Here is a 27607-nt window from a genome sequence, read left to right on the forward strand (position 1 = left end):
CCCTGGCCACCCCCTGTGCCTCTTGACCCACTGAGTCCAGGTCCTGATGGGATCTTCAAATCCTGGGGGAAGGACCTCCAGCCGCAGGGGTCCTGGGAGGCGCCCATGTCCGTGGCCAGCGGGGCGGCTGGCCTCACTGCCCTCTCTGTCTCGTCCCTCCCTGGCCAGGCATTGTGCGAGCCTCCAGCGTGTTCCCCATCCTCAGCACCATCCTGCTCCTGCTGGGAGGACTCTGCATCGGCGCTGGCAGGATCTACAGCCGCAGGAACAACATCGTGCTCAGTGCTGGCATCCTCTTTGTGGCTGCAGGTGAGCCCCCGCCCAGGCCGCCCGCTGGGGCCAGCACTGCTGGGGGAGCTGGGCATACGTGGTCTGTATTACCAGGAGTGGGCATCCTGGTGGCAGGGCAGACTGTAAGTTAACTTTGAAAGCCCAGGTGTGCCAGGGTCAGGGAGCAACTGCTTAACAAGGTCTTTGTAGGGGGAGGAGGTGACAGAATTGTTTTGGAGCTAGTAGAGGTGGTGGGCCCCCAATGCCACTGCACTGTACCCTTCTGAAGGGTCATTTTACGTGGTGTGATTTTCACTTCATCTAAAAAGAAAGTCGGGTGTGCGATGTGCCATCAAGACAGAGAGACGGGGGCTTTTCAAGTCTCTGAGGAGTCGGGGATCGGGAAGGCACCGGGTAAGTCATGGGAAGCCAAGAACTAAAGGCGTCGGCCAGGTAAAGACAGGGTGAGGGTCCAGAATGGACGTGAGTATAACAGGCATTTATTCAGCATGGACATCATATTAGTGGGTAAGTGATCTAGAGATGACCGGAGCCCAGCGCAGGGTGTGCTCAGGTTGTGTGCAAGCTCTGGGCTGTTTACGTGATGAACTTGAACTTGCAGATCTGTCATCTTCTTTTTTTTTTTTTAATGCATTGCAGCCATTTTTTTAAAAAATATTTTTTTAGTTGTAGTTGGACACAATACCTTTATTCTATTTATTTATTTTCACATGGTGCTGAGGATCGAACCCAGGGCCTTGCATGTGCTAGGCAAGTGCTCTACCACTGAGCCACAACCCCAGCCCCAGATCTGTCATCTTCTGAGGGTCCTGAAACTAATCTCTCCCGGATACCCAGGGATGACTGTTCTTAGAACAATTAGCTACCAGAATGAAGAAAGGCGTCTCCAGGAGGGGAATGACCAGAGCCCCTCCTCCGGCCGCCTGTCCCCTGTCCTGTCGCTGCGGCCAAGGGTCTGATCTCTGCCTCTGTCCCTCCCCGGCCCCTGCCTCTGCTTCTCTTTCAGGCCTCAGCAACATCATAGGCATCATCGTCTACATTTCCAGCAACACGGGCGACCCCAGTGACAAGCGGGACGAAGACAGGAAGAACCACTACAACTACGGCTGGTCCTTCTACTTCGGGGCCCTGTCCTTCATTGTGGCCGAAACCGTGGGCGTCCTGGCTGTAAACATTTACATTGAGAAAAATAAAGAGCTGAGGTTTAAGACCAAACGGGAATTCCTCAAGGCCTCTTCCTCGTCCCCTTATGCCAGGATGCCGAGCTACCGGTACCGGCGACGGCGCTCCAGGTCCAGCTCCAGGTCCACCGAGGCCTCGCCCTCCAGGGACGCATCTCCCGTGGGCCTCAAGATCGCCGGGGCCATCCCCATGGGCGAGCTGTCCATGTACACACTGTCCAGGGAGCCCCTCAAGGTGACCACGGCGGCCAGCTACAGCCCCGACCAGGACGCCGGCTTCCTCCAGGTGCACGACTTCTTCGAGCAGGACCTGAAGGAGGGCTTCCACGTCAGCATGCTGAGCCGGCGGACCACCCCCGTGTGAGCGGCCCACCCCTCCTCTCCTCTCAGCACTGGCCTCTCCCCGGATCGGCTGCCTGGGTCACACAGGAGGGCACAGGATGCTTCAGGTGGACGGACGGACAATGAGCTGCAGCCACCCGCAACCCTCCCTGGTCTCGGAAGGTGTTGTGGGCTGGTGTCCAGTGGAAGAAGCCGGAGCCTAGCGTCGGGGCTGGGGTAGAAGCTGAAGGTGGACTGTATCCCAGAATGGGTGTTCGGCTGCCCCCCGGGATTCCTGATCTCCCAGGAGGCCCAAGAGTCTCCTGAGCTGCACGGGAAAATAAAATTGAGCCATTATCTCCTCTTGGAAACAAATCTTGCCAGAAGAATGGAATTTTAGGGCCTTCCTGCCTGCCTGGGCCCCGGGCCCTGGGCCACCAGAGGCTTCTCAGGCACAAGGGGCCTCTGCACTCTCATTAGCTGCTTTTGAACCAGAAGTCCCTGTGTCTTTGAGCCAGAAACCAGGATGCTGAAGCTCCCTCCCTCCCTCTCTGTCTCTCTCCCCCTCTTTCTCTCTGGCACTCTGTTGTTGAAAACAGTCATTCTGAAGAGCAAGCTCTATAGCCAACTGGTGCTTCAGCCTCGTGCTGTCCTGGGGCCGATTTCCCTCCTCCAGAGGAGACCAAGGCTTGGGGAGGAGTCTGAGGCAAAGGTCAGGCCTGTTGATGACCTCCCTGCCTGCTTCTGGAAGTTTCTGCTTGGCTCAGAATGGGCAGGACACACTGACTGAACTTGACGGTCTGGAGGGATCCACAGGTCAGAGTGGCCTCCTGCTGGACACTCCCCAATGGTCTGAGGAGCAGTTCTGTCCCCTGAGCTGTAGGGGATTGCTGGGGGATGGCACAGACCCCCCCCCCAGCCCACCGCCCCCAAATGGCATTTGGCAACAGAAGCCTGAACATCTGTGTAAGAAAGAGAGACCAGAGGGCGAATAGCAACCAAAACAAATGAAAATAAATACATAAACCAGAAGACGTGTATCCATTTCCTAGCTGGTCACCAATCATGGTCTGCTCAGTCGGTACCAGGAGAGCAAGTTCTGTTCATTTCCTCATCTTCAAAAGTAGCAGCAACATGCCCCCCAACTCTTCCTATTGTAATTTATTCTGCCACCAGTGGAAAGGACACAGTGCAGGAGTTTGACGGAAGGGGCTGATCTGGGCCTTTCTTCCTCCCTCGGAGAGAGAAATCTCAGCACTGTGTGTCTGAGGAAGGGGGTTCTGTGGGTCGCAGTGTTTCCTGCCGTTTCCCGCCCCCTCCTGCAGCAAGCCGAGGAAGCGGAGGTGTGTCCAGGTTCGGAAGAGCCCCCTGGAACGCGGAACTCACCCCCTTTTCTATAAACCGTGTGCTTTCTAAAGAGAAATCATTTCTTACTTTTTGAAACTTCTTAATCCAGTCTTGAACAACAGTCACCTGTGATCCCGGTAGCTGTCGCTCTCGGAAGTGACCGAACCAATTCTTACCTCAGCCACCTGCTCACGGAACCCTGGACAACTCCGCCCTCCACCTGGGTCCACCAGGCCTCGTGACAACCTGCGTCCTTCCCTGCCCGCCCCTGGCCCCCAGGAAAGGACATCACACCCCCCCGGCTCCTGCGTGCGGGTGAGCTGAGACGCGAGGCCTGCCAGGTCCCCTTTGTGCTTGCTCAAAACCCTTTCCTCCCGGCCAGGATGGCTCTGTACGTGTCCAAGCATGCACAGCAGTGAGCACCAGGGTCAGGGGCCGCCCGGGCCCTGCCTCCCTCCCCACCCAGCCCGCACCTTCCTCCACCACTTCACCACCATGCCACCGTCTCACCAGGCTGAAGGAGCCCCGTCCCCCAGCAGGACCCCAGGACTTGTCTTCTGTCTCCTCCAAAAGCAAGGTCACCTTGCTGTTGCTGCCACACGAGCCACCCCCGACCGCTGCCCCAGAGCGTCCCAAGAGCGCTGCGCCCACTGAATCCTACCTCTTGCCCAGCCCCAGGCAGAGAACACAGGGCCCACGCTGGGGACCACGAGAGAGCAGACCCAAGGCGAAGAAGCCACCAGGAGGGACGCAGGGCAGGGGCACAGCGCCCCTAGAGGCTCCTGCCGTCGCAGCCTCTCCACCCACTGCCTCCGCTCCACCCAGGACCCTGGTCTCTGGCCGCCCTCCTGCTGCTGCAGCTCGGCCCAGGCAGTCTCGGACCTGGCCGTCCCTGGGGGATGTGTGGCCTGAGCCCGCCTCCCCGCCTCCTCCCGCCCCAGCCCGCCCTCCTACCCTGTGTTTCGCCAGTTAAGCACCCGCCATCCCGTCCGTACCCACCACTGGTTTGGGGTTGTTAGTTCTGTCTCTCTTTTTTTTAATTAAATAAAAACATTTTTAAAATGTTCTCTTCTTGATGCAGGGAGGTGCGGGAAGAGCCCCCCCTGAGTCTTTGTAGACACTTAGTGTCCCAGGTCCCGAAGACACTGGACCCTCCAAGAGAAGTGGGAGGCTGAGGGGGCTGCTTTAGCTGGCTGCAGCCTGGCTCGCTGGCCACCTCCCCAGGACGGGGACTACCTCAGACTTCTGGGTGGTGCCATTGTGGTAACTTTCCACAGATGAGCCGGGAGATGGACAGGCCACCCTACAGTGTGGGGGGCATGTGGACAGCTGAGTGAGCCAGGCCTGTCCTTGGAAGCTGCAGGTGGGGGCTGGCAGACCAAGCCAGGCCACCAAGGCCCCATGTTACCTGGAGGGGTTCTGAGAGAGTCCACTAACCAGACTCCTTTCCCCTCCCAAGCGACTATAAGAGTGAGATGAGCCCAAGAACCCACATGTAAGCTCTGTGGCCAGAGAAAGTGGCTGGGATCGAGGATAAATGGGCTTCCTGCTGCTGTTGCCAGACCAAGCTACCTGATCCCAGGCTGGGCAGCTAGCTGCCACTTTCCCCAGCCCCGGGGAGGAGTGACCTGGGGAATAGAGAAAGGGGTCACAGGGATCCCCTTGATCCAGGCGCTACTTGACATCCTGCACCGGTCCCAGCAACACCTAAACCACCAGGTTCACCCCGGGGGTGTGCCATGGGTGGATGGCAGGGTTCCCCTCCTCAGGGGCATGACAAAGGGTAATCGGTGCCCTTCCCCAGGTATGGCCCACTGCAGCCCAGGGACCTTTACATCCAATTCCACCTCCCCTTCTTGCAGGTCTGTGACCTGAGTCGTCTTCCTGAGAGCCACAGCTTTGCTGCTCCTCCTGAAACCAAGGGGACAAAACTCTTGGGGCTCATCCAAGAGAACTTTGTTCCCACGAAGACCTTTCATACCCTGGTCCTAGTGAAGGGAACCGAGAAGGGAGGCTGAGACCCAAAGTCCCTACACCCCTGCCCTTGAGCCTGCAGAGACCGCTCCCTGCGTTTCTGGACTGGCTTTTTCATCCTCTTTGCTTTTGCCTGAGAGGCACCTGGGAAAGAGGATGAGCTGAGCCTCCAGTCCCCAGGGCCAGGGGAGCTCAGGTCTTTGCCAGGTCCCACCCACTGACCCCCAAGCTGCAGGCTGATTGTGCCACCAGCCTGGAGCCACTGCTGCCTGGAGTTGGCACTTGGTGCTAGAACCTCTCTGTCCCCTGTTTATTCTTAGCACTGAGGAAACTCTGGCTCAGCACAAGCCTCACAGCCATCCCAGGTGAACTCCCATGCCAGTCTGCATCTGGTGACTTGCTCCCACCTCCCGTGGTCACGAGATCGTGTGTTGAGTGCAGCAGAAATCTCCAGCTCCTTCACTCGCAGAGTTAGGCCCACAAGAACTGACACATGATAGTCCCTAACGAAGAGGCCACTCGGAGCCCCTCCTGCTCAAAAGCCCCTGTTCCATGCTCACTTGTGTTGCTTAGACTGGCCAAGTCATCAACGATCCCCAAATGGACACTGGACAATAGAAGTTCCTTTCTCACTCTTAGAAAGTCCACTGGCTGGAGCAGGAGAGGTGGTCCACTTCACACCATCATGCAGAGAATTTAGAGGCCATGCTGTGGGGGTCACCCTGGGTGTGGACACTCATCTCTATGCAGACGGAGGGCGGCTACAGTGGATGATCTCAGGGGTGGAGGTACGGTGGGAGATTCTAATGGACCAGGAAGTTGTGGCCCCACCCTCTGTCCATGTAGTCCTGGTCAGAACTAATCACATGTCCATGTGTAAGAGCAAAGGGATGTGGGATAGGCAGTCCAGCCAGCAGGGAGAGGAAAACAGGGAAGAGCTGGCCAGTCTCAGGCCCCCCTCCTTGGCCTCCTCACCCCCAAACTGTTGGGCAGTACCCACTTAAAAGTGAGACCTTCACCAGGTATAGTGGCACAGGCTTGGAATCCAGCAACTCAGGAGGCTGAGACAGGAGGATTGCAAGTGTCAGGCCAGCCTCCACAATTGGGAGAGACCCTGTCTCAAAATAAAAAATAACAATGGCTGGAGATGTGGCTCAGTGGTTGAGTACCCGTGGATTTCAACCCCTAGTATTACAAAAAGAAGAAGAAAAAATAAAAATACCTTAGTATGGGACCTCGTCACTCTCTGTATTCTGAGCCCTTTGGTGCAACTAGAACCTCCACACCACCCCCTCGAAATGATGTGTTTCCAAATGTCTATAATGCTGAAGCTGAGTGCCCCACACCAGCCCGATTCTACAGTGAGGAAAAACAAGGCACAGAGAGGCGGGTCCCTCGTGCACGGTCACCGAGCAGGCTGTTGGTGACTGCCTCTGGACTGTGCAGCTGTTAGGACAACTCATCCATTTTTCCCAGCATGCCTTTTCCCAGCAATGTGTTTAGATTTTTGCCTTTTTCCTCTTCACTCTTGAGCCTCCAGTTTCAGAAATAGAAGTCGGGGGTTGAAGAAGAAAGCGGGAAAATGGCCGGGTCAGGAGTGAAGCGAAATGTTCCTGGAAGCCTTTGGGCCTGGGTTTGGGAACAGAATGCTGATGGAATTCAACAAGCCTGGGAGCCTGGCCCGGCTTGACACCGGGACTCAACGGCTCAGTGGTGTCTTCCCACAGCCGGCAGCTGCAGTGAGGTGGCCGGGGGCCAGAGAGATGGAGATCAAGCCCCAGCTCCTCCTCCCCTGTCCCCAGGGCCGCCGTGGACAAGTTCCCCAGCCTCTCTCAGCCCTGTTCCCTCTAAGGTACCACCTCCCCCCGAGGAGTGTTAGGACAAGGACTTCTACTTGGAAACATTCATAAATACCCCTGCAAGGTCAATGAGTGAGCCTTCAAGAGGGTTTGTTGATAGCGCTCCAGGAGTTTCCCACAATGGATTGTTCTAGAACAGCCTGTGGAGGGGGTGCCTGTGGCCACTGCTCTTTGGTTTAGGAGAAACCCACATTCCAACTGTGTGGCTGCACCTGGGCCAGTCTTCCCGCTGCCAGTTTCTTCTCCAGCTGATGTCCATTTATTCCTGTCACTGGTGTCTCCTGTTGGGGACTGGTGGCTGAGGTTCTTCATAGCTGCTGATTTCTTTGCGGGCCCTGGGAGCCCCCCCACCCCACTGGAGTGTTCTTAGTCTCACAAAGTTGAGGGTGGGCTGTAGGAGCCCAGTCCTGACCCGCTCCCAGGGACCCTGAGTGAGACTGCACCCAGAGGTGCCCTGGGTCCCAGGTGTGCAGCCGCCTGAGCTGGTGCCCAGGGAGGAAGGGAGAGGGAAGGAGGGAGGCGGGGAGTTCAGAGCGCCAAGTCACACGACTCCGCTCCCTGCACCAGTGCCCAATATAGAACCTGCTGCCCGGCCCCAGTGACTGGACAGGGGAGGGACAGGGGAGGAAAGGAGAAGGGTGGCTCCGGGGCCTTGGAATTCAGAGGGGAGATGAGGCAGAGACTCCTGATACAGATATTTTTAAACTTACAGCTTTGGACAAAATTACAGAACAAACGGGAAAACAGAAGTCCATAGTCGAACACCAGCCCCCACCCTGTGCCTACCAGCAAGGGAAGGGCTGGTGGACCTCTATCCTGACCTTTGTCCCCCGAGAAGCATTTTAGAGGACACAGTAACACTTATGAGACACCCAGGACCCAAATTGTTTATTGCAAATTAAGCTGCAGTAGCCAGGTTCATTAAAAAAATAATAACAATATATATGCTTTTCTAATTCAAAGATTGATACATTTTACACACACCCTCCAAAATACAAGAGTTCAAGCACTAGGGGTCAAAGTTCCACTACTCACTAGATGAGCGCAGTCAACAATTCACAAATTGGAAGGGGGCACTATGGCTTAAGACCCTCCACCAGAGGCTCCATGGCGGGGGGCTGGAATCCCCTGGAGGCCCATTTGCTCACACACTTGGCAGCAGAGACTGGCAAACTCAGCGCCTCCACATGGCCTCCGTGTGGCCTGAGCCCTGGTGCCTGGGTCCCAGGGTCCTGAGATGAGAGAAAAGTGGCAGTCTCAGAAGTCCCAGGGCCCCACTGTGCTTCAGGTAATGAAAAGTCTGCTCAGGCTCAAGGGGAGAGAAAGTGACTTCAACTCTCGGGGAGGGACTAGGTTCTAGAAGGAGACATGGGAAGGGAAATGTGGCTGTGGTCATTTTTCAGCCTGCCCACAGGTCTTTCTGCTACCCTCCTTGGCTCTGGGCTCCTTCTGCACCAGCCAACCCTCCCTCCCGTCCTCCAGCTCTGCTGAGCCTTCTTCCTGCATCTTTGACTCTCTCCACCTCCTGGGATAAATGATCCCATGCACCCCCCTGAGGACACTGCTCCCTCCACCCTCCCTGGAGAAATTTGCCTGTTCTGCAAAGGTCCCCCAACAGGTTCCCAATAGAGCACCCCCAGCAGCCCAGCCCCTCACTCAGGGCCAGGAGTTCCCTGCTAGCAAAGGAGAGGGGGCTCTGAAGAAGCTCAGGGGGTGCCGAGGAAGCCTAGAGCAGATAAGCTTGAGGTGGATCCTCTTAAACTCACAAAACTGGCAGCACAGGTGAGGAACAGCGTTCTGTATGAGAGCCGGCGATGAACTCACATCCTTGGACTTGGACTTGCAGAAGAGAGGTGTTGGAGCCTTGGGGAGGAGTCTTTTCGGGGGTCCTGAAGGCCTTCCCAGCTCTGTCATTGCTCCCAACTCCTCCTTGATCCCTTCTATTTAATTAAATCGCTGCCTTGGGCTCACTGTGGTCTACAGGCATATCCTACATTGCAAAAATTCAGTGTCTGAATCTGAACCCATCTGCTTAAACCCACTGGACTGTCTCGTCCTTATCAGTAGCCTCATGTCCACCCAGGCCTCTGTCTGCCACCCTCACCCCTTCCTCCCACCAAGTCTCCCACCAAACCCCTTTGGGACCACCGCCTGTGGGTCTCGCACACAGATCCCTTCCTGCTTAGTCCCCCCACCAGCCCTGCCTTGGTCTGGGTGCTCGGTGCCTGCAAAGGCCCCTTGTTATCTCAGCCCACCCCCCTCATCCCTCACTGCTTTAGTGCTGACCCAGGTAGATGTAGACAGGATGCCCAGTTTGAAGCTCCTGGTGTCTTGGGAAACAGACACACTCCATTTTCCCATGTGGTTGATGGAGCCCTGTGGGGTCTGGTCCCAGCGGGCTTCCTTCCCCCGCTTCCTCTCCCCTCTGATTCCCGTTCCTCAAACCCGCCAGGACCTAACCACATATAAATGGTCTGGGCCCCTTTTTTCCCTGCCTTAACCCCTGTTCATCCTCCATGTCATCCACGAGCTCCCTCCTGGCCCACCCCCTCCAGCATGGCCACCACACAGTGGTGCATCAGGGGTACCCATGACCACCCTCCAGTTGTCTTAATGATTCATTCGAAGGATTCACAGAACCCAGAGAAGCTGTTATGTTCCCAGTTCTGTCTACTACAGTGAAAGGACAAGATTCAAATCAGCGAAGGGAAAGGGTACCTAGAGCAGGGTCCAGGAGAGCCCAGGGGAGCTAGCAGCTGTCCTCCCCAGCAAAATCCAAGCTTGATTCTGCAGGCAATGACGTGTGACAACACCTGAAGAACCGCCCACCAGGAAAACTCATCTGAGATGAGACTTTGTGTTCAGGGGTTTTTACTGAGGGTCAAAACCTAGGAACAGAGTGCCTCGTGAATGGCCTTAGCTACTCAGTCTCCGGACTCCCATCCCAGAAGTTAAACTGTGTGGCATGGGCCAGGACCCTCCCCACAAATCCCACTGTTCACATAAGCAGTGGGACTTGGTATGGCCCAAGTAAGGGACTTGGTATGGCCCAAGTCCCAGCTATGGAAAAACACTTGTATCAGGCAGCATATTCCAAGGGCTTAGAAATTGTCACCTAGACCAAAAAGAAGAAGAGAAAGAGGAAGGAGCTATTACCTAGCGCCAGTTCTTTCTTGGAAATGTGCAGGGTTTGGACGACCCCGGCCTGCTGAGTTAACGCTTTACTGACCACCTGTGTCCCCAGCCTGCTTCCTGCTCCCCTCTCAGAGCTGCTATCACAGTGGAAGGATTATGTCCAGTTCTTCCATGGGACTGTGGGCTCCTCAAGGACAGACCGGGTGTCTTCCTCATGTTCTTAGCCCCAAGATGACAATGTTTGTTGAGTGAATGACTCCATCCATCAATGACAGTGACAGTCATAAAGTAGTTTTTCCCTAACTCCATCCCTACCTCTCCTGCAGGATTCAGCATTGTTGTCAAATTCCCCAGAATCATTCCCAGAGGAATGGTAATGAGGAAGATGGCCAACGAGGATTTCCAAGGGCTCATCAGATAATCATTCTCTTGGCTGGGGAGTAATCACTGCGATCCTTTCATTCTGGCCTGCTCAATGACGAGCTGTCTCCTGTTGCTGCGCAGGTCAGAGGCATCACACAGTGCACACCCTGCCCCCCAGAGGGCTTCTGGTGAGACTATGCACATCACCGCCTCCATGTATGGGTCCCGTGTATGCACATACGTTATTGCATTTAATTCTCTCCCTAGCCCACAAGGTTATGTGAGCTCCGTGAGCAAGGACACAGGCTCAGGGAGGTGACCCATCTCTCATGAGGCACACAGTCAAGTCCACAGCAAAGCTGGGTTTCCAGGCCTCAACTAGCCCTTCCAGAAGCATGTACACATTCCCAGCAGCCCTAAGCTCCACACACCTGCCTCTTCATTACGCAGGCTAGATTTTGGCCACATCCTAGGCGTGTCCTGTACAATTGTTTACTGCATCTTTTTCTTTAAATTGATGCTTTTTTCCCCTCCCCTTCCCCTGAAGAAATACTGTTAAAGACATCATAGTGTTGATACTTCTGGTCCACATTAGGGGACCCTTGTCCTTGTGCTGCCCTCCCCAGGGGCTTACGGGATGAACTTTGTGAACAGGCCTCAGGCACAGGCCTCCCAAGGGCTCTGTGGAAGCAGACGCAGCACAGAAGCGTCACCAGGGCCCTGTGTCCTGCCTGGAGCTTTGCCCACCACTCTCGGCTCAGGGAGTTCTGTCGTGGGAGGCCCCAGCCCCTCCTCAGACAGGCTTGGTTTGATGACTTTTCAAGGGCCAGGAGTCCTGGGGAGGATCTCATCCATTTGGCCCAGGCAGGACCCGAGCCCTGGCCGGCTGTGTGTGCGGGAAGGCTCAGGGGGGTGTGAGAGAAACAGGGAGGAGGTGCCCTCGTGGGGAGGGCAGTCAGAAAAGACTTCCAGGAAACACGGAAGCTGGGAGAGTTGATGTACCGGAGGGATTGGGGCACATGAATAGGAGGAGGACATCTCAGTGGTCGTGAGCTGAAGAGGAGCCCCCCAAACTTCCTGAGTCCAGTAATTTCATCCCATTTCCTCTTTGTCAAGTGAAGGGCCTTGTGTTTTATTAGGTATGCATTTTCCCTCTAGCTGCTCCCCTGCCTCTGTCTGCCTCTGGAGCAGGAGCTCTGGGAAGGGCATTGGGGGAGGAGCAGGTGACACACAGACCTGGGTCCCACTGGGCAGAGGTTTGAAGGATGCAACTGAGGGTCAGGAGCCTGATGCAACAGGGGACCTAATTTAAGGAGCTGGGAGGGAGAGGAAGTGGTCAGGAGATTAGGACAGTGGGTGGGGCCGTGCTTGTTGATGGTGTTTTAAGATGAAACAGTCAGAGCCACTCCTTCTCCAAATTAAGCCTGAGTTCAAAATCAGATCAGCATGTGACCAAAGAAAGTGTGTGGGGGGCCCTTGCCCCTGGGGTTTAGAATAAATCCCACTTCTGAGAGACGATGCTTTTCTTCTCCTAGTTCTGTTCTGTTCCTTCTTAGGAGAAGAGGAGCCTTTTAGGACAAATGAAAACCGATTCACCTTGCCTGAGCTGAGTGTGGCCCATCCACTTTGAAGATTGTGGGAATGTCAGATCTCAGGAGCAACTTCCTTTTGAACTTGACCTCCCAAGGGATGATTCTGTCCTCCTAAGACATTCCTCAGCACCCAAAGGCATATTACCCATTAGTCCAGGGGGTCCCAGATAGGCCCCTGCTGCCACTTCTTAGGTTACTGTGATCTTAAACACATGGAAATGTCTCTTGGGTCACGTGACAGAGTATTTGAGATCCTGTCTCCTTCCTTTAGTTTATCTGTTCATCCATCTATCCATCTATCTATCCATTCAAAAGTCATTCAATAAGCATTTATGAAGACTCTACCCTTTGCGATCTGGGCTGGACCTTTGAGGGGATCTAGAACAGAGATACAGCAAAGTCTCAGTGTCCTTGCCTTCCTAAAACTTATCGCCCATCAGGGAAAAAACCATCTGTAGTCTATAAATAGCCACAATAATCATAACAGCCTTCTGGGATCGATAGCTTGCCGTCTTAATCAGGCTGCCATAACAAAGCACCAGACTGTGTGCCTTCAACCACAGAATTGTCTTCTCTCCTGGGCTTGGAGGCTGGCAATCTGAGATTGAGGCGCCAGCATGGTCGGGTTCTGGTGGGGGGCTCTCTTCCTGGCTCGAAGACAGCCTCCTCCTCACTGTGTGCTTACGTGGAGAGACTGAGGCAGCTCTGTGGTCTCTTCTGAAAATTCCATCCTGAGGACTCCCCCTCCATGATCTCATCTAAACCTAATACCTCCCAAGGCTTCCTCTCTAGATACTAGCAGGGAGAGGGCCAGGGCTTGAACATGTGGATTTCAAGGGACACAGTCCGATCCATAGCATCTATCTTGGTCTAAGCTGCTAAAACGCATCATCTCTAATCCTCCCACCAGCTCCCTCCAGGCCCATTGCCCTCATTTTACAAAGGAGGAAAGGGCAGCTTAGAGAGCTTCTGGACCTGCTGGAAGCCACACAGCTGGAGACCAGCCACAGGGTTTGATCCTGGGCCTGGCTCCATCCCAGCCAGCTTCTGCCCACTCACCCGCTGCCTCCCGAAGACGCTCTCCTGCCTGATGTCCTGGAAAGTGGAGCATCTGAGCGGAGCCTAAGGTGGTGTCCCTGCCCGGGCTCCCAGCAGATGCGGGTGGCCATGGCCACTGACACCCTTCCTGGTCCAGCAAGGCTTGGGGTGTCGGGGAGAGCAAACAGACAGCTTGACAGTGGCCCCTGTGACAGAAAAGGTCTGCTTGAAGAGATCTAGTGGACAGGGAGGAGGAGGAGGCCGGCCTGCCATCGCCAGAGCTCCGGGCCAAGTGGTGCGAGGCACACAAAGACGACTTCAAAGGAAGAGGCCATCAATCTTTAATGCTTCCACTCACACTGGGCTGAGGACTTGGCACACACCCGCCCCCTCACCGAGGCAAAGCCCGGCAGAAGTTGCTCCACGCTGCCCTCTCGCAGAGGCCGGGTTTCTTTGATGAGACCACGAAGTCATGGCAGCTGACGTCAAGTGAGCACCAGGAGCCATGCATTTTCCAAGACCTCCGGAGGCAGCACAAGACAGCCTCAGCTGCCCTCTTTACCGGGAAAGGCATTTGCATTTCTTCAAATGACCCCACGCTTACTCACGATGCTAACATTAAACAGCTTCTTTCTCGATGTTCTGTCTTTATACACCGGAAACGTCTGGCTCCCCAGCTGCTGCTGTCCTGGGGTGCATGGCATGCAGTGGGTAAGCCGAGGTGACCAGCATCCCGAGAGCCCAGTTTCTGAGAGTTCTCCATGGAGAGGAGCCACCTACGTGGAGCCAGAGGGTCCCTCTGAGCTGAGCAGGGCGTGGCAGGTCCCAGTGGGTCACTGGGCATTCAGACAACTGTGATGGACTAGCCCTACCGGAAACACAGGGGAGGGGCCGGGGGGGAAGGGGAGCAAAGATGAGAACATTTTTTGAGAGAAGCTCTTAGAGGTCATAATCTGAGTTTTGACACTGGCTGTACCATTTCCTTGCTGTGTGAATTGGGACAAGTTACTTCATGTCTCTGAGCCTGTGTCCTTGTGTAAAAATGGGAGCAATAATTGTTCTCACCCCATGGATTAGTGGGAAGATCAACTGTGGTGACATGAGAAGCCTCAGCAGAGTACCTGGTAGAGAGGAAGCACCCGTTAGTGTTAATGTTCTGTGACTCCAAGAATGTCTCTCCACGCACTGGGAGACTCCTTCTATAAGCCTGTCAACCTGAGGCCAGGATTCTGAAGTTTGAGGCCCTGCCCAACTCAGGCTCTATTCCTGGTCATGCATCAGCCTCTTGGATACACCCAACAAGGCCTGAGCAGAGACAGAAGAGAGAGCAGAACCCAGGAGGCACGTAGGAGCTGAGGGCCAGGAGGTGGGCAGAACCCTTGGACAAGGATCCCTAATCCTCTTCTGTTCTCTGCTGTGAATGTGCACCCACTGGCCACAAATCAACCTACTACCCTTCTTTTTTTACATAAACGCTTACTTTGTACATGAAGGCATAATGGATCATCTTTATTTTCCACTTATAAAAGGCAAAACTAAGGACAGTGCCCTGGCACACAGCTGCAGCCCCATGCAGCCGGGCTCTGTGTCTTGGGTGGGGTCTCTCTTCACTCCAGAGGGCAGTTTCAAGCTTCAGAAAACTGTTGAAGACTTACCCCAAACGGAGCTCTTCTTCTGGACCCAGTAGCAGAGAAGAGGGTTGAAAAGGAAATAATGTGACCACAGTGGGGTGAGAGCTGGGGAAGGCCAGGCCTGGGAGCCGGCCGAATCTTCCTGCAGCATGGGGGACTACGTGGGCCTGTGGCTAGAGTGCTTGCCTGGGAGGTGGCCTCTAGGGCCGTGGGCAGGGGTCTCTGAGATGACCCTAGGCAGATTCCTGGGTTCCCCAGATCCCCAGGATGAGGGCCCGCTCTCCCTGCCTTGGTGTCTGTCCTGCCAGTGTGAGACCAGGAAGCCCTGCCACCTGGGTCTCCCAGGGCCCTGCCCTTGCCAGGCTGTGCCTTGCAGCCCAGAGCTGGCAGATTTCACGCACCTGGTGGGCTGTCGCCTTCCCTGGGCCCCTGCCCTGCGCCCCTTCCCCGCTCCACTCCACGGAGGTCTCAAGTCACCATCTAGAGCCTTCTCTCCTTGCCCCGCCCCAGGGTATTTCTGGCTTCCAAAGGGGAAGAGGGCCCTGAAACCTGAGCAGAAGCCATCCTCGGTGACACACCCAGGGAGCAGCATTAATAGAAGCCTTCCTCAGGCCCCTGACACGTCTGGGCAGCTGCTCGGCCCTGTCCGGCGTCCCTCAGCCCCAAGGCCAGCCCACTCTGGCTCAGTCAGGCACACTAAAGTTAGCTCCCACCCCTGGCCTGATAACCACTGCCACCACGCTAGCGGGGCAGCCACATACCCTGGGAGATACTGCTGTCCCCTGCCCCAGGCACCCACACCTTGGTGACCACCATGTCCCAGACCCAAGCACTGAAGGTTCGTGTGGCCCTCTTTTGCATCCTGGTGGGCATTGTGCTGGCCATGGTGGCCGTGGTGACAGACTTCTGGGCCGTGCTGAGCCCCCACATGGAGCACAACAATGCCACCTGCGAGGCAGCCCACTTCGGCCTCTGGAGGATCTGCACCACGCGCGTTCCTGTGGACGACATTGAGGACAAGAACTGTGGCGCCATCACCCTGCCTGGGGGTAACGTACCCACTCTCCAACCCGCTCTCCCCTTGGCCCTTCCCATTCCCCTGATGAGTCGCCCTTGGGAAGGAAGGCGGGTTTCTCGGCCTGGGGTCAGAGCAGCCACCAGGCCCTTCCTAAGAAGGTTGGATCTGCCTGTGGCAGCGGTACCGGTGGCTGCCGCCAGGTTGACAAATAAGGGTATTTGTCTCCAGCTTCTTCCGTCTGGCTGAGGCTCGGGGCTTTTCATCCAGAGCAGACGGCAGGCCAGGTGGGACAAGAGGCACCTGAACAGGTCTACCAGCCCCGGGGCTTCTGACCCCGGCAGCGGTCACCCATTGGTGTCCCAGCTCCATTCTCTCTTTTCCATGACAGGCAGGTGGCTCTATGTTCTCAGGCTGGAGGGACCCGGGGACTGGTGGGTTCATTGCTCGGCTTCCAGGCAGGAGTGTAGATAGGACAGCTACAGAACTTGTGGGGGCCCATGCAGAATGAAAACACCGAGTGTCTTATTCCTATTTACGAAGAATTTCAAGTTGAGCATGAAACCAAGCACAGGCCCTTCTGTGAGCAGAGCCAGGGTGCAGGTCTCTGAAGCAGGATGTGGTCGGGCATGAGCCACCTGCTTGTCAGATCCTGGGGTCCTTCTGTACATCTCCCTCCAGTCAGACCCTTCAGAAGCACACAGCATTTCCTTGTGCTAGACTTTAAGAGTATTCCTCCATTTCCTACCAAGTGACCCAGCCATGCCACAGGTAAATTCCTGGTCAAGAATACCTGGTATTCAGAGGCAGGTAGAGTGGTGCACGCCTGTAATCCCAACAACTAGGACTTCAGTAGGTGAGGCAAAGAGGATCACAAGTTTAGGGCCAGCCTCAGCAACTTAGCAAGACCTTGTCTCAAACTAAAAGGTCAAAAGGGCAGGGGATGTAGCTCAGTAGTAAAGAACCACTGATACAGATTCAATCCCTGTACTGGGGCCGAGGGCTGGGCGGTGGGGTAGGGAATATGTGGTATTCACGTGAAATGATCTCTTTGCAGAATAGAGATTCTGCAAACATGGAGTTCTCAGGATTCATAGCAATCAGAGCACTTGTTCGAGGAAAGAGTGCTGCACAGGGAAGGGGGCTTGGGCTTGTAGCCACCACTGCTCACCACCTCCCAGGTGACTATTCGGGGAGGATGAGGTCCTTCTCAGCCTCTGCTTCCTCCTCTATAAAATACAGGACTTGGGCTCAGCAACATAAGATCCACTTGGAGACACACTTATGAATGTGTCTCCAAGGTGGCAGTGGACCAGGGTATGTGTGACATTCCTCCTGATGCTCAGAATTATTCTATTACCTGACCACGTATTCCTGAAACCCCCGCTTCAAGGGAATTGGTGCTGAGACCCCAATGATCTTGCAGACTGGGTGTGGGGCAAAGAGCCCAAACCCCACTTCCCACTCCTGGCCTTCTTCTTCTTCCCCTCTGCTTGCTTGAGGGAGCCCCAGCCTTGCTCATCTCTGCTGAGCACCAGAGACTCGTAAATACCCAGCTGTCTTGGAAACGCTGAGTCCCAGGGCTAAGGGCTTTGATAGGCGTGGGCATGTGCTTGAAGGGTATCACATAGCCCAGACGCCCACGTCCCTTGGCCACTGCTGCATGCTGGTAAACAGATGCATCATCTAGCCAGCTCCCTGGACAGGGCAGGGCAGGGTGAGGCAGCTTCTCCAGGGACCACACATGGGAACACACATTGTGGTCCTGTCCACCTGTCCTTGGAGGCAGCTGCCTTTTAAAGTCAGAGCAGATGAGCAAACGAGTGAGCAAGGTCCATGCAGGGAAGAGACAGACTGGCTAGAGGACCAGCCTCAGGGGACCAGCAGGCATCGCTTGGCCTTGAGCCTGAGCAGTCCATCTCTTTGCCATGAATCATGTTTCCCACATTTGTGACAATGAGCACTACCTCCCCCCAATAATCTTCCAAAGCATGTTCCTGCCATTTTCCTGTTTTTCTCTGCAAATGAAATTCCTTTATTTTTCCATCTGTCCTTCCTATGCTCTGGAACCACTCTTTTCTAAGTGGGGGTTGTATGCATATGTTCTTTTATTATCAATAATAATTACAATAATGCCACACAAATGTAGCACTATGTGCCAAACATAGTTGTAGGTGCTTTATGTATATTAATTTGGGATGACATCAGGGGAAAAAATGACAGAATAAGAACCACCTCCCCTCAAATCTTCTTCTCCATAAAAGAAAGATAAAACAGTTTTGTTTTTTCTTTAAAAAAAAAAGGTCAAATCAATGTTTTCAGAATTGTGGCAGTCTACCAAATCTTGTAGTAACCCAGAAATTGCTTGTTCAAGAAAAATGGGTGACTCTGAGAATGAAGAGTAAGTTTTGTGGTATTTTTACTTTAACAAGGAATTTAAATAGTATTGCCTGTTTATGGGAGAGGGGACAGAATACAGCCATAGATCCTAAGGAAGCCCGGATATTGGACTTACTGAACAATAATCACTTATTTAAAATATATTTCCCATTCCCCTTCCTCCATCTCTGTTGCAGCTTTGAAAACCAACATCTCACGATCACAGTGAAAATCAGCAGCCTGGTAGCCACTTACAGGGGACAAGAAAGGATTGAATCTCTTTCAAAGCCCTTTTCCTAGATAACTGTCATTATCTGACCTATGTGGTCATTCCCCAGAAGTCTCTACTTGCAAAGCTATCATTATGTGGCCCAACTCAGCTCATCCAGTGCAAACAGTCTATTTCTCAAGGGCATTTGTTGAAAACAATTAGAGATGATTGGTTAATATCATGGCTGCCTGAGGCTGCAGATAACAGTTGGGCCATGCAGTAGGCTATGCAAAGAACTGGAGAATGAGATGTTCAGAGGTAGCTTTGAAGAACTACAGCATAGTCCTAATAATCTAGAAGGCCATGTACAGTGCTGTGTGTATGCTCAGGAAAGATCTGCAAAGGCCCTGAATTCTCACCTCTGCCTTATCTTGAGGTTCTGTGCAAGTACAAAGTGAAGGCCAAAGCAGAGATGTAGGCTGCTTCTCTGAGTGTTTAAGCCATGCCTCAAATGTGCACAGAGCCCCTCAGTAGAGAGGGTGACGCATTTGTTCCAAGCATTTTAGGAAATCTCTGTTGACAAGCTACTAAGCTAATGGAATAGAGATTTCAGTAGTCACACATAACAAAGAATACATAGTTCACAAAATTAGTTCAGAGCAGTCACTATACAAACAACAACAAACAGCAACAGAAGCAAACCCTCAAGAACAAGAATCTGATTTCCAGTGTTGCCTCATCATATTACTTAAAAAACACGAGACATAGTGGATACAGTGGCACATACCTATAATCACAGCAGCTCAGGAGGCTGAGGAAGAGCATCGCAAGTTCAAAGCCAGCCTCGGCAACTTAGCAAGGCCCTATGCAACTTACCTAGACCCTGTCTCAAAATAAAAAAGAAAATTAAAGGGTTGGGGATGTGCCTCAGAGGTTAAGTACCTCTAGTATCAATTCTTCATACCAAAAAAAGCACAAGCCACACATGTAACTAAAATGGTATGGACTGTTTGTGGGGTCAGGGAGCAGGAATGAGTCAACAGATCTCTAAGGAAGCCCAGATATTGGACTTACTGGACAAAGACTTCAAGTCAGCCATTTAAATGCATTTAAAGATTTAAAAGACTCCATATCTAAAGAACTAAAAATGAGAATGGTGTCTCATGAAATAGAGAATATCAGTAAAGAGATAAATATTATTTTCAAAGGTCCAAACAGAAATTCTGGAGTTAAAAAATGTAACAACTGAAATTTTAAAAAATTGATTATAGAGAATCAGCAAGAGATCTGAGAAGAGAAATGAAAAAAAAAATAGTGAACTTGAAAATGGATCAACCAAGATTAGCAAATGTAAGGAAAGAGAGAAAAAAAAAGAACAAAGCATAATGAATAGAGCCTCGGAGAGCTGTGGAACACCATCTAAGATACCAACACGTGCATACTGAAAGTTCCAGAAGGAAAGGAAGAGAGAGAAAGGGAATGGAACAGAAATGATTATGAAAAAATAATGGCTAGCACTCCCCAAATCGAATGAAACATTAATTTATAAATCCATGTAACTCCATGAAGCCAGAGAAATGTAAACTCAAATAGAGCTATACCTAGTCATCCCATAATCAAGCTATTGAAAGATAAAGACAAAGGGGCTGGGGTTGTGGCTCAGTGGTAGAGTGCTTGCCTAGCACGTGTGAGGCCCTGGTTCAATATTCAACACCACATAAATAAATAGATAGATAGATAGAGATATTGTGTCCTTCTACAACTAAAAAAAATACTTAAAAAAAGATAAAGACAGAATCTTGAAAACAGAGACAACACACCACACACAAGGGATCCTTAATAAGATAGACAGTTGATTTTCCTCAAAAGCAGATAGAGACCAGAAAGCAGTGGACTGGCATACATATATTAGCTCATCTGATTTCCCCCTGAAACCTCCATGAGATCCACCACATTATTGTCATTTCATCATATAGAATATGAGGCACACCTAGGTTGAGCAAGTTCACTCAGTTATTGAGTGCAGCATCTTGTATTCACACCCAGGCCCTGTCCCTAACCTTCACCTTCTTAGTCACTACATTATACTAAGTTCAACAAACCAGCAAGCAGGTGCTCATCCTATAGGTGTTTTTCATTCTACAGGGAGAAACACTGAGCATGCCCTTTCCAGCCTAACCCTCTGACAGGCTGAATTTCAACCTTCAATTCTTGAATCCAGAGCCTCCTTGCTCTCCAGACACACCTGCCTCCACATCCTCCACTGAACAAACCCAGCTCCTAAATGCTGCTGGCCCAAGTGACCATGAGGAGTTCAGCTTATGACATGCCATGGTTTGGGGGCAGCTAGTCTAGTATAAGAAGGAGATTTCTCCAGGCCCCATTCAGCCATAGATGCTCGAGGCTCTGAGTACAGGAACTATCTGATTTTTCCACTGCCCCTAAAGAGCCTCAGAAGGAGTACTGTGTACTAGATCAACATTAGAGGTCAATTAAAATGTCTTCATAATGACAGCAGAGGCTTCCCCAGGGGTGAGAAGAGATTATATGTCTGGAGGCTCAGGTGAGTCCCCAGAGAGACCATTCCGTGCTCTTACTTCTTCCAGGCTCTGCTTCCTTGGGGAAAGACAGCAGCTGCTCCAGGGCCCCAGGTGCCACATGGCCCATCTTCTCCTCCAGTCTCAGTGCAGATATTGGGGCCTCATGAAAGCACATGCACTGACCCTGAGGAATTTCAGGGGCTTCCTTCACCATCCACATGAGCCCTGGCTGGAGGCTGAGACCATAACTAGACTTTATCTGTCAAAGAGCAGTGCTCTGAAACTCGGGGACTCGGGTCTCGGGATTTCTCCAGTCTATTTTATAAAATTCTTCAGTGGAGGTGAGAGGAGACACAGGACCGAGAGACCAGCATCGGGAAGAGATGGGAACGTCCCTTACAAAAAGGATGAATGACCCTGGGAGGAACTTCCTTCCCAATCCCTGAGGCACCAGCTCCCTCTGGTTTTTCTCACACACACAAATTATTCTTACTATATTAAAGTCTCCATTATGAAGCACCAGCTACTCTAGTCCATTCTCGGTGATCGTCCAGATCATCCCGTTACTCGAGTTCACCTTGGGGTCAACGTGCCCTCTGCTCTGGTCCTTTGAGGTTGGCACGCTAGCTGGGGTTCTGTACCCGCTGTGACTCCCTGAGCCAGAATACGTGGTTGGCCAGCCCCCGCCAGCCCCCAGTGGAGACTGACAACTGAGTTCACTGTCTTCTTTGAGCACTCATCCACTTCACATTTTTCAACCACTCGGTCTTACAGAAAGAGAAATGTTAAGATCACCATAAGCCATTTATGGAGAGAAAGGAGACGGGAGGAACCTCAGAATCCTAACTCTTCCCGGATCCTCCTCTTGGCCGCTGGGCTCGGTGCGCACTTGATCAGAAGCACCTGCGTCTGTGGAGGCCCGAGCTTTGCTCAGGAGTGATGGAAGCTGGGGTAGGGGTGGAGAGAAAGGTGGGCAGGAAAGCTCGGAATCTGCTGTCTGGGCCAGACTGTCCCTGTCCCTTCCCCCAACTCCTTACCTTGACCCAGTGAGCTACTCACGGCCTCTTTGGATGTCCTTCCTTTTCAAGGTGTCCTCGATGTGCAGTTTCCCAAATACCACCGACCCGGACCAAGGGGCACAGGTGGGGAAAGCAAGGTCACAGCTGGGGCTGCCACCTGACAGCACCCTGGGCCCTCCTTGAGTGACACTGGCAGCTGCCTGACTTGGCTTGTCCCAACTGAGGCCTGGGTCTGGTGTGTCCACTCCACCTCTGGGGGCCGTCAGGGACCATGCAGGGGCCTGTGGTCCCCCTCAGGCAGCCACACAGTCCTGCATGATGCTCCTCCCAGGTCCAGGGTAGAGGACACTGGCCTTCTTCATGGGCCAAGTCCAGGGGAGGAGGGGGATCATCCCATCCACCCTTGGGCCCACAGTGCAGTCCCATCAGAGAGAAGCTGAGGCTTCCAAAACCCTGAGAGGGGATCCCACCCGCTGGGCGCCCTGTTCCCTCCACCCGCTGTGAGGGCATTTAATAGAGGAGAAGAGGGAGAGGAGAGCCGTGGGCCTGGACCACCCGAGGAAGACGTAGAGCTCACAGCCTGGCGCCTGCAGACAGGCCCAGCCCAGGGTGCACGGCTTGGTTTTCATCCTACACATGCAATGGTCCCCGTCCACCCCGAGTGGACCTGGGGTTTATCTGTGGGGTTGGCTCCTGAATGCTTCCTGGGAAAGTCACCTCAGAAACCCAGAAGGACCAAAGAGCTACGCGCAGCCAGACTCTGGAGGCGGCCTTTAGCTCACCACCCCCACGCGTGGAGAGAGAGTGGCCGGGGAGGCAGCTGACCGTGAAACACTTGAATCCAGTCAATCCTCCACGGAGCGTTCTTAATGACATCTGAAATGGGCTCTTAAGAGACAAAAAGAAAGAAAGAAAGGTTCCTTTTGTCCGGAGGGAGACCCAGGGAGACTGGTGACATAGCATGAGCCATTTTGAAGCAGCAATGCCAGAAAATCCATGGCTTATAATCTGAAAAATGTAAGAGGTTTGCATTATGCTCTAAAATAGCAGCGACGCTGTGAGGGAGAAAGGAGCAGCACCGATTCCGACCTCGTGGCTGGCCGCGAGGAACCCCAGGTAACTCGTTCAAAAGGAAAATGACTTAAATATAGAAGCTGGTGGAGAAAGGCCGTTTACTGCCAGGAACATCTACCGCTGCTAAACCAGACCCCATCCCCAGGTGTCGCCTCCTTCCTTGACCTCAGGAGAGGCTGCAACCCTGACTTTGGAGGACAGGAAAAGGGTAGGAGGACACAGGATTAAGTGGCAGTAAAGCCATGCCTTTGGCAGCTCCTAGGGCACATTCCTAGAAGAAAGAGCATCCTTCTCCTTGTGACCAACCCAATGTAGCCTGGAGGTGAAGCCGTGAATTCACAAAGTAGATGTATGTCATTTAAACCAAAGACAGAGGCAACGTTCAATGAAGGGCCTCACACAGATAAACAGCAACCTAATTGAGGTTTTTTTTTTTTTTTAAGAATTATAAACTAATACAAAATAACTCATTTGTCTATTCCCTAAATCTGGAGTAAAGGTAAGCAAGAGGACTGTACTTCATGCCGTATCTAGTTAGGAGAGAGGAGAGACTAAAAGAGAAAAATAAAAGTGAAACTATAGTTAAAATCAGCAAGAATTTCTTTGTGCTGAACCCCTCGTCCTGCCTCCCAATCAGATCCAGATTTGGGGTGTCCACAGACCTTCTGTGGCTTTTACGACAATGCTCAGGTAGAGCAAGTAGCTTGCCAGGGCAGGTTTTGTCTGGCCTGCCACACAAGCACGGTTCCTGAAGGTCTAAGGAAATGACATGAGGGTCACATTTCAGCTCTCACATTCCTGCCTGGGTCCAGGTTCATCCTGACAGTCACTCAGAAAAACCCTCTGCTAGAATTTTTAGAGGCCAGAACAGGGGTTCCCAACTTGGCTGAGCATCAGAATCTCCTGGAAAGCTTTTGAAAAGCCTGCTTCCCAGGTACCCCTGTGAATCTGGGTGGGCCTGGATTCTGATAAGAAACCCATATTTTGGGTTAATACAAGGTTTCTTGGCTATTGACATTTAGGGGCTGGATAATTCTAGGTTGTGGGGGTCTGTCCTCTGCATTGTGGGGTGTCCTGCAGCATCCCCTGGCTTCCAGATGCCAAGAGCCCCCTCCCCACACCACAGTGTCTCCAGGCCTTGCCCAGTGTCCCCAGGGTGAGGCGCTGCTTGGCTGAGAACGGCTGGTTGGTCCTGTGCCCTGTTCCCCGATGAATGACAGACCTGGGCCCCAGCCTGTTGGCCTGATGAGGCTCAGCAGCACATGCTCCCTGTCCCGTCCACTCCTTTGGCCTTTGCTTCCCGAGGATCTCCCGGCTGCTTATGCAACCCCATTGTCCTGCTGAAAGGGTGTTCTAAGGGTCGGGGGAACAAATTTTGACCCAGCAGATTGACACCACCTTCTCTCAGCCAGACCTCCATTTGCTACTGGTCTTTCCTCCCAACTCACTAGCGTCTTCCTCCTTTCAGAGAAGAACTGTTCCTACTTCAGGCATTTCAACCCCGGTGAGAGCTCAGAGATCTTCGAATTCACCACTCAGAAGGGTGAGGCCTTGGAAGCCGGGGCGGGGCAGGGGGGACACTATGTCACATGCTGCTGAGCCAGGATGTCATCTGGCAGAAAAGCGCTGATGAGAAGCAGCCCTGGCCTGGCGTGTTTGAACGGCAGCCTTGCCGCCTCCCATGCCAGGGAACTGCAAGAGCCGTGTCCCTATCCAGGGGCCCAAGCACATTTGTCAGAGCTGGGGACAGTTGGGGACAGTTCCTGGGAGGCTCTATGTTGCCGCAGGAACACACTTTCCAAAAGATTCCAGGAAACAGGACAAGTGCCCACAGTCCCAGGAAGCTCTCTGCGGTGGGAATCCCTGGGACTCCCCCTCGGTAAGGGATCCCCCAGGACTGGGAGGAACGTCAGGCCCTGGATCCATGGAGCTCAGGGCCACGCTACCGTCAGGGCACAGCAGGCCCGCGAGTGCGCATGCCCACACAGACATACATGACAGATGCCCATGCGGGACACACTCACACACACACTGACGGATCCTCGCACATGGGGCACACTCACATGTACACACACAGAGCCTCACACTTGGAACACACCGTACACTGACAGACCCTCACACTAACCACTAGGTTACCCCACCATACCCTCACACACATGCTAGGCCACCCCACACTCTGTCACTCCGTCATCCTCCTGGGGTCCCTGGAGGATCCTGTACAGACCACCCACCTCAGTGCCTCCTTCTGCCTGTCACTCAGAGGAGGTTTCTGCTCCATCTATAAAGTCTCTGGCCATGTGCCTCCTGTCCTCCTTTGGAGGCCTCCGTCCTGGGGAGAGCCCCGTAATTTATTGCACGGCAAGACTCGGGGTGAACAAGTCCTGTGACCATCTGGCCACACCCCTTCCCCTCGTGCGACCGTGAGTGAGTGAGCCTCTCGGCCAGGTGTGGAACAAGAACGGTCACAGAGCTGGCTAAAGGTCCAGCCAGCGGTGGCGAAGCGCTGGGGATGCAGCCCAGGTCTGAGCTGCTCTGTTTCGCAGAATACAGCATCTCCGCGGCCGCCATCGCCATCTTCAGCCTCGGCTTCATCATCGTGGGCACCATCTGCGCACTTCTGTCCTTCCGGAAAAAGCGGGACTACCTGCTGAGGCCAGCGTCCATGTTCTACGCCTTTGCAGGTACATGGGGCTCCTGCCCTTGCCCGGGTGGGACCACTCTGTCCCAATCATGGAGCAGCCCCGCTTGGCTCCTGCCTACCGCAGGGCTCGAGGGGGACCATTCCCCAGCTCCGTGCCGGAGCACCTTGGTGGGGGCCTCGGAGACCCCAGGAGGGTTGGCAGGGAGAAAGCTTTTGCTATTTCATCTATTTTTCACAATGACACTATCCTCAAGACACTGAGGAGACTTCCCAGGGCGCCATTAGCAAAAGAAGGAAGGAAAAGTGGTCATCTGGCCAGCCTGCTCAGGGAGGCAGGAATTGCAGGGTAGAGGGTGGCGGGCGGATGGGTCACTTTTGCAGGTTCTTCCCCACCCAAGGCAAGGTCACTGCCTTCCCTGCCAAGCAATAGGCTGGGGTGGCAGCAGGAGTGCCCTGGGACCCTGAGAGGCCCTGGCTCTGTCCCCAGGGCTCTGCATCTTTGTCTCGGTGGAGGTCATGCGGCAGTCGGTGAAGCGCATGATTGACAGTGAGGACACCGTCTGGATCGAGTACTACTACTCCTGGTCCTTTGCATGCGCCTGTGCCGCCTTCGTCCTGCTCTTCCTTGGCGGCCTTGCCCTCCTGCTCTTCTCCCTGCCTCGAATGCCCCAGAACCCCTGGGAGTCCTGCATGGATGCTGAGCCAGAGCACTAGGCCTCGGAAAGCTGAGCTCCAGCCCAGAAACTTCCAGAGAGGAGGTGGGAGTTTCATTTCTGCCCTGTTCCCCTCTGCCCCGTTCTGTGACTGTCACGGGCTGCGTCCTCTCTCTGAACTTGTCTCTGGGTTGTGACAAGCTTCTGTGCGAACAGAGCAAATGGACGTGAGCCCAGCCCTGCCCAGGATCAGAGAGAACAGGGCCAGCAGGTGCTCGGGTGTTTGGAGGGACCCAACTGTTCAGCAAAGACCAAGGTTGTCCTGCTGGGCCAGTTGTCTTTAAAAACCCTACAAGGACACCCTCTGCTCATTTACCAGGTCTAGGAGTCACCTGTGTAAAAAGCCAGCCCCCCTCTCCTTGGTGACAAGGTACACCCTTTTCAGTGAACTGAACATCCCTCCTTGGCTTCCAGGAGCCCTGACTCGTAGAATCTGACTGTTGTTTGAAATAAAAACTCTCAGAAAACTCACTCTTTCCTTGCACCTTGCACAGCAACAGCTTGGATTCCTGATCACAACCCAGGGGCCCCGAACCTGGAGGGGAAAGGAAGGCGTGTCTCGGTGATGTTGGGGACATTTGGGAGGAGGGGTGGGCATGAGGGGGAAACCAACAGTGGCTGGGAGGTTCTGAGTTCCACCTTGTATCTCTGGGCTCTGGGGATTGATTGGGACGAAACTGGAAACCCTCTGACTAGGCGAGGGTGTTAAAAATAGGTGGGGTTATTTCTAGAGTCCGGCACGACAAGCATCCAGGGCCACCATGGTGCTGAAGCAGCACAGCCACTGGGCTCTGGTTTCTGATGCCAGATTTTTGTTGCAAAGAACATCAGGAAGCAGGGCTTAGCAGTTAGACACTTAGGGCCGCCTGGAGTGCCACCATTTGTGTGCTTCTGCCTCCCCAAACCCCGCTGTACTCACCCAGGCTTCAGGAAACAGAAGTCAGACGTGGCCGGCGGATAAGATCCTCACTCTCTTTGTGGGGGACACCAGAGAACCGTCTGGAGCTGGTTCTTCTATGACTGGGGTTGGCAGACCTCAGCCTGTGGGCAAACCTGGCTCCCTGTCCCTTGTGTGGTCTGCAAGCTATGAGTGGTTTTTACAGCTTTAGATGATAGAGGAAGGAGGAGGAGGAGGAAGAGGAGGAGGAGGAGGAGAAGAAATGATAAATATCATCTCGTGATATGTGAAAATTATATGAAATTCAAATTGGTGTCCATAAATAAAATCGTATTGGCACACAGCCACACCTATTCCCATGGGCACACAATGTAGCTGCTTTTTT

General features: G+C 53.4%; 2 protein-coding genes across 2 annotated transcripts in view; both read left to right on the plus strand.

Annotated features, from left to right (window-relative positions):
* Cacng4 (calcium voltage-gated channel auxiliary subunit gamma 4) overlaps positions 1-4153 on the plus strand; it is a 54639-nt gene extending 50486 nt beyond the window's left edge. The window contains exons 3-4 of the mRNA XM_046422674.2: positions 169-309; positions 1298-4153. Coding sequence (XP_046278630.1) covers positions 169-309; positions 1298-1836 — 680 coding nt within the window. The 3' untranslated portion in view covers positions 1837-4153. The remainder of the gene's footprint in view (positions 1-168; positions 310-1297) is intronic.
* Positions 4154-15379: 11226 nt separating this feature from the next.
* Cacng1 (calcium voltage-gated channel auxiliary subunit gamma 1) lies at positions 15380-26407 on the plus strand. Its single transcript, XM_058572204.1, has 4 exons — positions 15380-15786; positions 24441-24513; positions 25514-25651; positions 26099-26407. The coding sequence occupies exons 1-4, from the start codon at positions 15547-15549 to the stop codon at positions 26323-26325; spliced, it is 678 nt and encodes a 225-aa protein (XP_058428187.1). The 5' UTR covers positions 15380-15546; the 3' UTR covers positions 26326-26407.
* Positions 26408-27607: the final 1200 nt, after the last annotated feature.

This window comes from Marmota monax, unplaced genomic scaffold (genome assembly GCF_021218885.2).
Source record: "Marmota monax isolate L192 unplaced genomic scaffold, Marmota_monax_Labrador192_F-V1.1 WCK01_AAM20220418_F8-fsc00173, whole genome shotgun sequence".
Lineage (NCBI taxonomy): Eukaryota > Metazoa > Chordata > Mammalia > Rodentia > Sciuridae > Marmota > Marmota monax.